This window comes from Dama dama, chromosome 13 (genome assembly GCF_033118175.1).
Source record: "Dama dama isolate Ldn47 chromosome 13, ASM3311817v1, whole genome shotgun sequence".
NCBI lineage: Eukaryota > Metazoa > Chordata > Mammalia > Artiodactyla > Cervidae > Dama > Dama dama.
The window spans coordinates 49289300-49304825 of NC_083693.1; the positions used below are offsets into that span (position 1 = coordinate 49289300).

General features: G+C 36.2%; 1 protein-coding gene across 2 annotated transcripts in view; it reads left to right on the forward strand.

Moving 5' to 3' along the window:
- G2E3 (G2/M-phase specific E3 ubiquitin protein ligase) overlaps positions 1-15526 on the forward strand; it is a 63575-nt gene that overhangs the window by 27051 nt on the left and 20998 nt on the right. The window contains exons 4-10 of one of the 2 annotated variants that reach the window (XM_061159054.1): positions 2172-2273; positions 5036-5160; positions 6120-6285; positions 10348-10416; positions 10645-10751; positions 11422-11538; positions 15188-15312. In XM_061159054.1, coding sequence (XP_061015037.1) covers positions 2172-2273; positions 5036-5160; positions 6120-6285; positions 10348-10416; positions 10645-10751; positions 11422-11538; positions 15188-15312 — 811 coding nt within the window. The remainder of the gene's footprint in view (positions 1-2171; positions 2274-5035; positions 5161-6119; positions 6286-10347; positions 10417-10644; positions 10752-11421; positions 11539-15187; positions 15313-15526) is intronic. The other variant, XM_061159055.1, reaches the window with a different exon arrangement.

Here is a 15526-nt window from a genome sequence, read left to right on the forward strand (position 1 = left end):
CTGCTTAACTAATTATCCAGCTTATAAGTGAAATTGAGCAGCTTATAAGTGAGTCAGTTACACATATGTACATGTGTCCCCTCTTCTTTCGATTCTCTTCCTGTGTAGGGCGCAGAGCATTGAGTAGCTCCCCGTGCCAGACAGCGGGTCCCTGTTAGTTGCCTGTTTTTAACGTCACAGTGTGCATGTCAGTCTCAGCCTCCCGTTCTCCCCACCCCCTCACCCTTCCCCTGTGGTGCCCGTAAGTTTCTTTTCCACATCTGTGACTCTCTTTCTATTCTTAAGTGGTTTATGGGGCATACAAATCTGGTATTGACTGAGGTGGGTGGTTCTGGCTCAGGGTCTCTTCTGCATGAGGCTGCAGTTGATGTGTCAGCATGGTTTGGTCATCTGAAAGCTTGAGTATCCACCTCCAGTGGCTCACTTATGTGGCTTTTGGCCTCAGTTCCTCTTGCCTCTTGGCAGGAGGCCTCAGTTCCTTACTTCCTGGGCACCACTGTAGGGCTGCCCACAGCATGACAGCTGGCTTCTCCCAGAGCAAGTAATAGAAGAGAGGGATAGATATACACCAAGATGGAACTATATGACCTAGTTTTTATAATTGTATAAGAGGTGAGTCATAATTCTAGCTCACACTTAAGGGGAAGGAAATTAGTTCCCACCACTTTTAAGGGAGGAGTATCAACAAATTTAGGGGCATATTTTTATTCTTAGAACAGCATCCATGTTAAAACTTAGATGCTTCCTTGAGTAATAATCTAACATAAATTCTTGGTGTTTTTCTAAGGTTTGTAAACTGGTCTAGGAACCTAATTACTTTGTACCAAGACTTAGGGGAACATGAAGTTGACATTCCAAATTATCTGTCTTAGAGTCATATAGGGCTTAGAGTCTTATAGGGCTTCCCAAGTGGCTCAGTGGTAAAGAATCTGCCTGCCAATGCAGGAGATGTGGATTCAATCCCTGGGTCAGGAAGATCCCCTGGAGAAGGAAATGGCAACCCACTCCAGTACTCTTGCTTGGGAAATCCCATGAACAAAGGAGCCTGGTAAGCTGCAGTCCATGGTGTCACAAAAGAGTCAGACAGGACTTAGTGAATAAACAACACAGAGTCTTATAGTTTGTATCACAAAAGAAAACCTTTTTATATTTCTAAAGAGTTCATTTTACTTTTTATGTAATAGAATTAGGAGAGCTATTTTTTTATTAGTCAGTGGGTTGGTTTTTTGGGTTTTGTTTTTTTTTTTCTCATAATTCTTAAGTAATCTATGGCCCTTTTGGGATTTTTTTTAAGATACACTGATTAAAACCTCTAATCACAAGTCTGAAGTTTTATTGAGTTATTTAATATATTTAACTTGGTCATATCAAAATTTCCCTTATGTTCTTCCTTATTTTATTAATGAGTGTAGTAATCCCAAAACATGCTGACCCTAGCTCAACACTTACAAGACTGGCATTTCATTGTGAACGGTATAGTAATATTATAAATGGTAATGGAATATTAGAGCTGAGAGACTTGGAAACAACCTAGTCTGTTGTTTTTATTTTTGTGTTTAATATTAGAAACACTGAATTACTTGCCTAGGGCTCTGGAAAGTTGGGCACAGATCCTGGTTTGCAAGCCAGTACTTATTCACAGTCTCATGCTTTTTCCTTGATTCATGTACCCTTAATATATTTAAACTGAAGTTAAAACCTGTTTTTAAAAATTTATTTTCATTAACTGTAATTCAATAGATTCTCTATAATTATATCTTTTATGATTTAGAACCCAGCTGGATTTATAGAGTTAATCTGAAATATTACTGATAATTATCTCCATAGTATTTATTACTATTACATACACATCTTTCAGTATTTGACACTTTTTCCCACCTAAAACTTGAACATAAGTGTTTATTGTTTGTCTTCCTTCCCTTTCCCTGTTATTTTCTGTGATACTTTTTAGAAAGCAGTTTGGTTATATAACCTGTTGATAAATAGTATCTTTGAAATCAAAGAATATGAGTAGCCTCTTACTTTGACTATGAAAAATAACTATTATAGGTAAGAGATACTTGAAATTTGAATTGTTTTATATCCATTTTAATTGGAATATTATAGATATATATTTTTTATTCCAAACAAGTTTCTTAGAGTTTATTTTCTAATTGAGAATATATTCATAGTTGATGTCAAGTGGAATTTGGCAGAGGGGTAAAGAAGAAGAAGGAGTTTATGGTTTTCTAATAGAAGATATCAGGAAAGAAGTGACTAGGGCTTCTAAACTGGTAAGTAAATTACTTTACTCATTGCACCATAAATATTGTCAGTATTAAGGAAGTCTTTTCCATCACTTTCTCTACTAGAAATTGATAAGACATTGATTTTATGTTCTTATTTTTGTCAAACACAGTAAATTTTAGAACATTTTGTATTTTTGCAAATGAAAGAGCTAAACCAACCTTGGATAACATGTGTGGCAATACTGATTTCACTTCTTGTCTTCTTCCAACCTACCCATCATTTCATCCACTCTTACCATCAGAATTATGATCTTACTTCTACTCAACTGTTCTTGAGACCTTCTGTCCTGAGGCAATCCAATTATTTACTTTTCATTCTTATACCTCAGTTGCTGGTTTGGATTAATAGCTTGAGATGGCAATTACACAGCTATACAGGCCAGTAATTTATAGTCTCCTCATGTCTCGTGGCTCTTCTGTGATACAGTTTGCTTATGTTCAGTGCCTTCTCCTGTTCTCCAAGATAAGTATTCTGAACTTTAACTCTTTATTCATTCAGTTACAGTTTGTGAATCTTCTGTGTGATGGCTGTTATTATGTGAGGGAATGGACTGTAGGTCTCCATGTGTTCTGAGTAGAAATAATGAGAGTTAGAGAATGAGAAGATTGGAAGTACAGGGGTTTCTGTTCAGAGAATGTGGTACTGGAATTGATGACTTCCATGGTGGAGCAGTTTTGGCTGATGAGAGGGTCTCTTCATTACACTGAAGTGGAGATGAAGTGCATTGACACATTTTAATTGAGGAAGTTAAAAAAAAAAAAGAAAGAAAGATTGTCCTATCAATGCAGAAGTCGTTTAGAATGATAGCAAGAATTAAAATAAAGAGGAGGGTGCCAAAGTCTGGAGGAAGTTAGTTGGGTGACATTAGGTTCAAGGATCAGATCTTTTTAAGTCTGAAGGTAGAGTAATGGCCTACAGTCTGCAGCACAGAACTTGAAAAATGTTCTGTTTATCCTTCTCCCTACCTCTATCTATATTTCATGTCTACTCCTTGCCAAGTCTGGAAATTAAGGAGGATGAAAATACGCAGCTTCATAAAAGAAGTGCTATAAGGGGAGCATTCAGAGAATTTTATTTTGGTTGAGACAAAGATATGAAAGTGGTTATTTTTAAGGATATTCAAGATTCGGGTGTGTGTGTGTTAGTTGCTCAGTCGTGTCCAACTCTTTGCAATCCCATGGACTGTAGCCCACCAGGCTCCTCTGTCCATGGAATTCTCCAGGCAAGAATACTGAGGTGGGTTGCCATTTCCTTCTCCAGGGGATCTTCCCGACCCAGGGATTGAACCCAGGTCTCCTGTATTGCAGGCAGATACTTTACCATCTGAGCGACTATGGAAGCCCAAGATACAGGGGAGGTAATGATAAAGTAGAGGTTCTAAGGCACAAGGGAAAAACCTTGGAGGAAAGGGTAACAGTGGCATTTACCTATGGGCCTTGTGAGAGTATCAAAATTTTTCAATCTTCTGGTGATAGTGAACTTGTCATGAAAGATGGCCCCTACAGGTACTGTTTGGAAATCCTTTCTTAAGACATCATATCCTCTCTGAGTATACTGTGAACCTGTGAGAATTTCTTGATCCTGAAGGTGTCTCCATTTACGACCTTAAAATAGAATTCCATATGTCAGTTTATAGGGAGAGACTCAGGTTAGCAAGGTATCCTTCTACAACCTGGCAGTGCTTGACAGGTGGACATTATAATCCCTTCATTAGTGGCCAGTATCATCTCAGAGGTTCCAAGGTATATGAACTACTCTTTTGTATTTAGTAATGATTGATTCATCTAATTATTTTTCTGTTTATATACTGTAGTGATATTTAAGTTAGAGGCAGTGGTATTCATTTCTTAGGGCTGCTATAAAGATTACTCCAAACTGGGTCACTTAAAACAGAAATGTATTCTATCAGAATTTTGGAGACTGGAAGTTCCAGATCAAGCTGTCCGAGAGATTGACTTCTGGAAGCTCTGAGGGAGAATCTGCTCATGCTTCTCTTCTAATGGCTGCTGGCAGCCTTTGGCATTCCTTGCTTTGTGGCAGCGTACCTCAGTCTCTGCCTCCATCTTCATGTGGCCTTCCCCTGTGTGCCTTAAATCTCTCTCTCTCTTTACTTATAAGAACTTATAGGGACCACCTTAAATCCAGGATGAACTCATCTTGAAATCTTTAACATATCTACAAAGACCATGTTTCCAAGTAAGGTCACATTCAGAGGTACCAGAAATTAGGCCTTGAACATAACTTTTGGGGAACCACTACTTAACCTACTTACTATGGGTATCTTAACACTTTTTCATTTGCTTAAGATAGAGTGATCCTCGCCAGTTTTTTACAAATTGTTTTTTAGAATTGTTTTGCTGTTGTCCTATATATAATAAATATTTCCTAACTGTATTTTCTGTAGAAATTTGAATGAGACTTTCATGTATAATCTTTATGTTTACAAACCCTTCAGTTTAAAATATTTTAGCAGGTAGGAAGGAAAAGAAGCTTCGCTGTCTCACCCACATTAGATTAAAGATGTTTCCTTTATCAGAAATTGCGATACGAATGACTCTTTAGATTGGATTGTTTCTGAGTAAAACAATTTTTTTCAGGAAATCTCTTTAACATACTATAATCACAGCTATCATATGATGAAAGTAATTGTCAGACTCTCCACAAAGAATATTCATTTATACCTTGGTCTTACCTATAGTACTCAAATTTTCTACGTTATAATCCCTATTTTTATATTTTCTTCTAGAAGTGCTCTGTTTGCAAGAAAACGGGTGCTTCAATTGGATGTGTTGCACCCCGATGTAAACGGAGTTATCATTTCCCCTGTGGACTTCAGAGAGAATGTATTTTCCAGTTCACTGGCAATTTTGCGTGAGTTAATTAACTGTCAAATATGAAAGATGTAAAGGAAAAGTGGAAAATGGATATGGATCTCCCTAATTATATCATTCCTTTGTAAAATTTCTTTTCAAAGTTGCACTGAGGTTATATGGGTACTTTAGAGAATTACAATATCTTGTAATGGCCTTAATGATTAATATTCACCTCTAGCTTTCAGCCCTAGACTATAATATGGAAGTGTTAATTTATTCACATTCAGTAGAAATTTCTGTCTTATATATATAATCCTAGATTTTATGTTACTTTTTAGGTTTAACTTTGACAGGGCTATCTGTATTCTTACTGAGTAAATTGAAGACATGTAAATTTGATGTAGTCCAGAAAAATAACTATTATGCCCTGGGATGCCCCTAAAAATACTCGTTTCTTGAGTTCAGCTCTAAACATCAAGATTTTATGAATTTTGGTGTTTGTTATCATGAGTGATTTATTTCTTTTAGTCTTTGTGCTCTTGACCTATTTAATGGTTTGTTATGTATGAAAACTACAGTGTAGAAAATGCAAATGGAAATAAATTTAGTGGGTTAAGAATAATTATTGTTTGCACTTTAGTTATTAAAATAATATAATCAATATAATATAATAAATATACTTATTTTTAAGTATAAGTTCCTTCCTTTGATTTTGTGCAGGTTTGAGTACAAATGTTGTGTATACTGTTACTAACAATATTTCATAATTCTCAACATAGTATTAGTTACTGAGATTCTGTGAGGTGAATCTCAGCACCAAAAGGTTCACATTTGGAAAATGTTGCTCTCCTTGCTTATAGATGATAAGACTGATTTACAGTGGCATTTCCCCAGCCTGTTGTAAGTTAATTGTGAAAGAGACAAATGAATTTTCTCTTTTAGATATGAATTGTAATGCTAGCTTAGTTGTGCTTTATAATTTATTAGATGTTATTTTTAATTAATTTACATTTTTAGGTCATATTGTTGGAAACATCGACCTGTTCAAATAATTACATCTAATAATTGTAGAGACTCCTTACTGTGCACCATTTGCTTGGAATTTATAGAGCCTATTCCAACTTACAGCGTGTTACGAAGTCCTTGTTGTAAGAATGCTTGGTTTCATAGAGACTGTTTGCAGGTAAGATAGTTTGTAAACATTTTCTGATATAAAGTATGTTGCTTGTTGATTTGAATTAGACATGTGTTTTAGCTCTTACTACTTGTAACTTTTTAAAATAGCTTTATTGAATAAAATTTTACATGTAAAATTACTCTGTTGAGGTATACAGTTAATGTTTTGGTAAATACTTTAGATACTACCTTTTAATGTATTTTTACACTTAAAAAAATTTGTTTTTACCCAAAGATTTTGTTTGTATATCACAAAGAATAATGCACAGTCTTTAATTCCCAAGTTTATTTATATGCTTAAAGTTAGAAAAACCAAGATACGTGAAATAATAAGTTGTAAGCTAGGATAATTTAATGGTAAGAGGTCTGTTTTTTTAGTTTAGTAAACATTTTATCATGCGCTTCTGAGGTGGCACAGTGGTAATGAATCTGCCTGCCAGTGCAGGAGACATAAGAGAGACAAGTTTGATCCCTGGGTTGGGAAAATCCCCTGGAGAAAGAAATGGCAATCCGCTCCAGTATTCTTGCCTGGAAAATTCCGTGTAGAGAGGTATCTGGCAGGCTACAGTCCATGGTGTCGCAAAGAGTCAGATACAACTGAGCGCGCACATGGACACACACACACAGAAACACTTTATCATAGCATTTGAAATTAAACTGATTACAGTCCAATGAATTGAAATATATTATAGTTCTTTGAGAGCCACCTTGTATGTCAAACCTGATGACAGGTTTTCAGGTAAATTGAATATCATAAAATAATATTAAATAATCTGCAGTTTCTTCAATTCAGAAGATAGTTTAAAATTTTAAAAAGATCCCAATTATTTATAACATCAAATATATAATATACGTGTGTGAAAGTGTCAATTGATAGGCAGGTATTGTTGATAATGCCAATTATCAAAGGATTCACTTAAATTTATACTGTTTTTAAAGTTTAGCTTTTATTATTATTTAGTAAAATGAAATGTTAGTATTGATTACAAATTATCTACAAAAGTTTGTTTTTTTTTTAAGTTAGGAGATGTTGTAAATCCTCTTATATTTCAACAAAATCTTAATAGTACTACAGTAGTCCAAGTAGTAAAGCTTGATTACTTTGTTTGATGAGCCTTCAACTCTTCTTTTTAGTATTATTCAGTTAAAAGTGGCAGGATGGAGCCTGTTTTGTTGGGTAAATAGTAGAGATTCTATTAATTCTCATGAAATAGTGTTTGTAAAAGGATCCGGAGAGTGCAATTCTAAACATCATGAAGTCCTATCTTTATTTGTTGAAGAAGAAGTTCACATTATGTGAGAATCTCTAAAAAGTTATTATCTTAATTAAGGTGTTATATTTGAATGAATTGAATGTGATTGTTGCCAAATGTATCATCTTGTTAACTTTGTATAGTAGTGTGTTATTTTTCAGGACAAATAAGATTTGCCTCATTTTGTGTTAATAATGAAAGAGAGGTTCTCCAATTTGATCTAGTATCCCTAGGACTTTTTGTGAACTCTGAAAGTACTAAGTTTCTAATTCTGTCATTAAAAACTAGAAATAGTACTACTAACAAAAATGTAGGTCTACTTTACGCAGGTGTAATATAATGTCATGGCCATGTGGACACCTGTCTGTGATGTAAATATTAACAATTATTTATTACATGGTTAGAGCATACAAGGACAGAACTTGTTCTTGAATCATGTTTCTTGAAGGAGCTTCAGTGGCTTTTCCACTCTGGTACAAGTCTTAACTGAAATAGTAAATGGAGTCTACCCAGTTTAGGTAGCTATAATCATACCTAAAGAAAAAGTTTTTTTAATCTCTGAACTCCATTAATACAAAGAGTTGAAGGAGGAACAAACCTATGCAGTAGGATGAGAATTATATGTGGTTAAGCAAATTTTAAGCAAATACCAGACACTTTACCTGCCTCCTGCGAAACCTGTATGCAGGTCAAGAAGCAACAGTTAAAACTGGGCATAGAACAATGGACTGGTTCAAAATTGGCAGAGGAGTAAATGAAGGCTGTATATTGTCACCCTGCTTCTTTAACATTTATGCAGAATATATCATCCAAAATGCTGGGCTGGATGAAGCACAAGCTGGAATCAAGATTGCTGGCAGAAATATCAACAATCTCAGATATGCATATGACACCACCTTTAGGGCAGAAAGCGAAGAGGAATTAGCCTCTTGATAAAGGTGAAAGAGGAGAGTGAAAAGGCTGGCTTAAAACTTGTCATTCCGAAAACTAAGATCATGGATCTAATCTAATCACTTCATGGCAAGTAGATGGGGAAACAATGGAAACAGAGATAGATTTTATTTTCTTGAGCTCCAAAATCACTGCAGATGGTGACTGCAGCCATGGAATTAGAAGATACTTGCTCCTTGTATGAAAAACCTTGACAAACCTAGACAGCATATTAAAAAGCAGAGCGACATTACTTTGCCTACAAAGGTCCATATTGTCAAAGCTATGGTTTTTCCAGTAGTCATGTGTGTATATGAGAGCTGGACAGTAAAAAAGGCTGAGCGCCGAACTGTGGTGCTGGAGAAGACTCTTGAGAGTGCCTTGTACTGCCAGGAGATTAAGCCAGTCAGTCCTAAAGGAAATCAACCCTGAATATTCATTGGAAGGACTGATGCTGAAGCTGAAACTCCAATACTTTGGCCACCTACCTGGTGCAAGGAGCCAGCTTATTGGAAAAGACCTTTATGCTGGGAAAAACTGAAGGCAGGAGGAGAAGGGGACAACAGAGGATGAGATGGTTGGATGGCATCACTGACTCCATGGACATGAGTGAGAGCAAACTCCAAGAGATGGTAAAGGGCAGGAAAGCCTGGTGTGCTGCAGTTCATGGAGTTGCAAAGAGTCAGGCACGACTGAGTGAACAACAAAAGCAAATTTTATTTGTGACTTCTACAAATGCTGTATATATTAGGATTTTGTGAGGAGAGACTCTAGATTAGTATCAAAGGAATTGATATAGATTTTCCTTTCTGTATATGGAAAGAATTGTCACTATTCTTGTTCAGTTTGGATTTCTCCATCATTGCTGTGGTCTTGTTGGTATCCTTCATGTCTGCTGTTTTTCTTTCTGTTTCCACTGCTCAAAGATCCTTTAGGTTCAGCAGAGATTTCATTAATAACTTGCTATTTTCCTCTCACATGGTGTGTGTGTGCTACATTGTAGTTGTTTGAACCTGGATTCTTCTTTGTACACTTCTTTCTTTACCATCCACAAATCATTCCCCAAGTCTTTCAGGTCTGCTTAATATTTTTTGTGTATCCTTTTTTGCTACCTTGAATCTTAAGCCCTTTGTGATTTCACTTCAGACAGTTTTTCTTTTTTTATTAACTAGGCTTTTCCTGGAGCCTGTTAGCTCCTACATGCCTTATTCCCTGTCAGTTCTTCATGCTACTGACTTTGACTTATCTTTGTGTTTTTATTACTTAGTTCAGTATGGTCAGCATATAATCTTTAAGGATATTGTGAGTAAGTTCCCCAATCACATGTACTCTTTTTGCCCCTGAGAGTTAATATGTGCTATTCCCTTTCCTTGTTTCATCTTTTATCCTATTTTCATGGCACATCTCTATTTTTTCCAAACTTAACTTTGACCTTACCATTCCTGTGACATTTTTGCCAGGCTCTTAAATAAACTTCAGTACTTCTTCCTTTCTCTTACTGTATGTACTTTTCTAAAAGTAATTTTATACTGTATGCCTACTCACAAGAATTCCTTGGAACAGAATCTAAGTCATTTTATGTTTGTTTTTGGTACAGGGATAGTGTTTGGCACCTATATTGTGGGGATTAAATATTTATTAAATAAATGTGTGCTTCTAGTTTTTAAATTGAGAATTGGCTACTCTTTCTCTTGAATATCTTCTGCCTGCTGCTTCTGTATTTGTATTTGTTGAGGCAGTAAGAATGGGTTTTATGCTTCTTCCTTCTTGGGAAGAAAACTAACAGATTGAGTTAAAAACAGAACCAAGGATGCTTTATATGTATCATTTATTTAAACATCCTTCCTAGATTAAGTAACCAAAGATTTTTACTGTTTTATTCACAGAGAGTGATGGACAACACAATTTTTGGGAACAGGAATGACATTAGATACAAAAGGTTGAGAAACACATGGGTGAGAGATGTAAAGAACAGTCAATTCATTGGCTTAATATTGTTTTCCCACTGGGAGAAATATCTCCAAATTTTAGCAGTGGGATAACTTAGTTTAACAAAGTTTATGAACCACTAACATAAATAAAATTTCATAATATATTGTTAAAAGTAGCACATGTTCTGTTAGCTATATAATTCCTAACCTGATAATCTTAATTAACCATGTATTTTCTGTTTTCCACTGTAGGTGCAAGCAATAAATGCAGGAGTGTTTTTCTTTAGGTGCACTATATGCAATAATAGTGATATATTTCAGAAAGAAATGTTGAGAATGGGAATTCATATTCCTGAAAAGTGAGTTACATTTAGCCTTTTGATGAAAACATATTTTAAATGTAGAATTTAGTGAAAATGGTAATAGTCATTTATATTGATTAATTACTCATAGATAAGCAGCCATTTCAAAAAGGGAAATGTAAAGCCTCCCCCACCACCACTTCCTCCTCCTCCTCAGATTGCCAGTTCTTGGGACCAGGCACTGTGACTTAACTGTCTCATTAGTTGTTAATAGTCTCTTAATAATTGTACACCTCACTTGTGTACCATAGTCATTGAATTATACACAAGTATAATAGGCTTTGGACTGGTATGTAATAATTATATGAGAATCAAGATGTGGTTTAAATTTAAAGTGTATGAGAAGAATTTTCTTAATATTTAAAGGTGAGAAATCCAGAAATAGTGGTACTAAACTTGAAATTTTAAAAATTGGAAGTGAAATATTAAGAGAAATACAAGTTTCAGAAAATTTCTAATTAATTTTTCATTTAACATTTGAAATTCATTGAGAGTAATGAACTGTAGGATAAGATAACATTGATGGATTTATATTTTGAATTGAATGATCCTAAAAAAGAACAAATTTTATCCTTGTTCCTAAGTTTGTAACGAGTTTATTTTTAGATTGATATCCTTTTATATAACATTTAAGGCCAAAGTCCATTTTACATTGCTTCGTTTACAGAGATGCATCTTGGGAATTAGAGGAAAATGCTTACCAAGAGCTTCTGCAGCACTATGAGCATTGTGATGTCCGAAGATGTCGTTGCAAAGAAGGGCGAGACTATAATGTGCCTGATAGGTAAATGGGAAAGTTCACATGTACTTAGTGTCCGTTTTTAAGCCTTCAACTTGAGAAAGTAGGTTTCCTAGTTAGTGAAGTATTTTGCTCTTAGGGTGTTTGAAGTTTTAATCTGAGATGAGGTATGTTTATTAAATATTTATTTGCATATGTTTACAGAGACATTACTGCAGCTGGCATAATTGTAACTCTTGTGGTATGTTTTCATGAGGCTCTGTTTTCTGGAGCTTTACTGTGGTAGCCACTAGCCACAGTTGACCAGTGAGCCCTTGAAATGTGGCTGTTCCAAATTGAGAGGTGTTGTAAGTGTAAAATACACACTGAACATTTAATATGTATCTTAGTTTGCTAGGACTGCCATAACAAAATACCACAAACTGGGTGACTTAAACAACAGAAATTTGTCTTCTCACAATCCTGGAGGCTCCAAGTCCAAGGTACAGGTATTGGCAGGTTTGATTTCTTTTGAAGCCTCTGTCCTTGGCTTGCACGTGGCTTCCTTCTAGTTGTTGTCCCCACCCCGTGCCTTAATCTTTTCTTCTTATTAGGACACCAGTCATTGGATTTGAACCCTACCCATATGACCTCATTTTATCTCTTTAAAAAAAAAAATTTATTTTGGTTGTGCCAGGTCTTAGCTGTGTAATCTTCTGTATTTAGTAGTGGCATGCGAACTCTTAGTTGTAGCATGTGGTATTCAGTTCCCTGACCAGGGCCAACCAGGGCCCCTTGCAGTGGGAGTGCAGCAGAGTCTTAGCCACTGGAGCAGCAGGGAAGTCTCCATAATTTTCTATTTCAAGATCCTATCTCCAAATACAGTCACGTCGTGAAGTACTGGGTGTTAGGTCTTCAACATATGAATTCTGGGAGTGATGCAATTCTGCTTTTTTAAGGGAAAAAAAAAAAGACCTTAAAATATCTTGTCAATAATTTTTTAAATTGACTACATCAGACAAAATGGTTATATTTCAGAAATATTCAAATCAATTCACTCGTTTCTTTTACCTTTTAAAATCTGATGACTAGGAAAGTTTAAATTATATATATGATTTACATTATATTTCTGTTGGATGACACTGTTCTAGAAGTTGAGAAACTAGATTAATCTGTCAGTATTTGTTTTAGATCACTGTAAAAAAATAAGGCTTCAAAAAAATAAATTTGAAATTTATTGATTATTCTTTTGTAGTATCAGTGTACATTGGCTGTAATCTTGATAATCATTTTGTGCCTTCTGTGTACATACTGTGTTGTTGTTGTTTAGTGACTAAGTCATGTACGACCTTTGTCACCCCATGGACTGTAGCCCACCAGGCTCCTCTGTCTGGGATTTCCCAGCCAAGAATATTGGAGTGGGTTGCCATTTCCTTCTCCAAGGGATCATCCTGACCGAGGGATCAAACCCATGTCTCTTGCATTGGCAGGTGGATTCTTTACCTCTGAGCCACCAGGGAAACCCACACACTGTGTATAGAGTATTGGAAATCAAGAGTATTTTTATTTTTTATGATACAGGGTAAAAAGTAATAATTTTGTTGAAATTTATATAGGAAATTTTGATAAACTTTAACATGACAAACTGAAACTCAAGGTGCAGAGCAGAATAACAGGAGCCTTATTTCTTATGGAAGTGATTTTGCTAGGTGATTTTACTACTTACTTTGCTAAAGGCTTAGCAGCTTTGGAAGGTTTCGCCTAAGAAGCTACTACTGATTCCCTGTTCTAGGCTCGATTTTCCCTTCATTGTGCTTGTTACAATACAGTTGATGTTATTTAAATCTGTCTTTGCCACTAGACTAAAGATTCATTAAGGGTTGAGATCTCATTGAAGATGTCGAGTAATGTGTATTGTTGCCTAAGTTACTTGATCTGGTGACCCTGATTATTCATTTGTAAGTACTAATAATACCCCGCTCAAGAGTTGTGCTGAGGCAGAGATGAGACTGTATGTAAATGTGCTTTGTAGACAGTAACATGCTTTAGAGTTCTAAGAAGCAATATGTTCATTAATATTGACATTTTCTAAGTCCATTGTAGGTTATTTTGTTTATAATTAAATTTATTTATTTTTCTTGTATACCATTGGTCACCTAATCCTTTGCTACCAAAGTCAGTTTTCTTTCTGGTAGCTACTTTGCTTTTTCTCCTAGGACACAGATTCTTGGTGTCTGAATGCTTCCTTTACAGTCTCACTTCCTGTCATTTTAGTGATCAGAAGGTAATTTTGCTGAAAGGCAGCATGGTGTAGTGGTTAGGAGCATGGTCTGAAGTCAGGTAAACTGGATTGGAAGCCTCACTCTGAGACTAGCAGTGTCAGTTTGTTTGGGCATGTGATTTACACCTCTACTTTGGTTTCCTCTTCTTTAAAAGGTGGTAACTTTTTTCCAGCCTTCTAAAATTGTGAGGATTAAACTTTACATGTAAAGGGTGAGAACTGGGCCTGGTGTGTAAGCATTTATGTCAGCTGTCATCTTTCTTTCTCTTCATCCTCTATTGGTAGGATTACCTGGGAAGAAGGGAGACACAGATGACACAACCCTATACAGCCATTTCTACAGAGGAGATTTGCCCACATCTAGCAGAAGGAAAGTTCTGCAGCTACCTCTCTGATCACCCACGTGTCCACACATTCAGGGAGTACATCTGTCCCCATATAGACAGGTGTACTCATAACCAAACAGAGAGGAGTCTGCATGGCATAACCCATAGCCATACAGAAAGTGTATGCAGACTGGCACACGTCACAGTGCAGTGGGGAAAATGCTGGGAGTGGGGGCGTGCAGGGAACAAATGAGAGAACATGAATGTAGGTCAGGTACTCAGTCTGGATCCTAGTGAGCTACACAGTATCTGAGGTATCTGAGCAAGCTTATTACAGGAAATAATTCCTTAGTTTGAATAGGAAAGATAGTATTTTAGGTAAGACAATGTATTTACTGAATGCTTCTTCCTTATCAGACACATTGACATAGCAGTCTCCCTGTGAGCATAATCATTTCCAAGTATAAAAGAAAATTTTTTTTCCTTCTCAATCATATTCTTTCCAGTGTTTATATTCTTAGGTGTATGTGCATGTTCACATTGTTATTTAGCTTGCATATTTTTAGATAGAGAATATTGGACTTCCTTGGTGGTCCAATAGTTAGGAATCCACTTTGCAATGCAGGGGACACTGGTTCTATCCCTGGTCCAGGAAGATCCCACATGCCTTAGGGACAACTAAGCCTGTGTGCCACAATTACTAAGCCCATGTGTAGCAACTACTGAAGCCCGTGAGCCCTAGAGCCCATGCTCTGCAACAAGAGAAGCCACCTCAATGATTAGCCACGCACCACAACTGAAGAGTAGCCCCCGCTCTCCACAACTAGAGAAAACCTGTGCACAGCAATGAAAACCCAGTGCAGCCAGTAATAAAGAAATAAAAATAAATATTTTTAAAAAGAGACTATTCAAAGAGGGAGATTACAAATGTAATAAATGAAATAGGAAAAAAAGCACTAGGAAAAAGTAATACAGTATCAAATCAGATAATTTTCCTTTCTTTGGTTGTGTGTGTGAGATGGACAGTGAGGCATGTGGTGGTGCTGATGGTTGAAATTAAACTAAGTTAATACTGAATGTAAATACCTGTTTCTCTTTATGTCCTCAGCAAATGGGAAATAAAGCGCTGTCAGTGTTGTGGTTCTAGCGGAACACATTTAGCCTGTTCCTCACTACAGTCATGGGAACAAAATTGGGAATGTTTGGAATGTAGAAGTATTCTCTACAGTGCAGGTAATATTTTGTAATTTTGAACAAAGATGTTTTCATTTAAATGAATATTAAAAAATTTCCACCTGAATTTCTGTTATGTTGCGTGCATGTGTACTATGTCGCTTTAGTCGCGTCCAGCTCTGTGCAACCCTATGGACTGCAGCCTGCCAGGCTCCTCTGTCCATGGGATTCGCCAGGCCAAGAATACTGGAGTGGGTTGCCGTGCCCTCCTCCA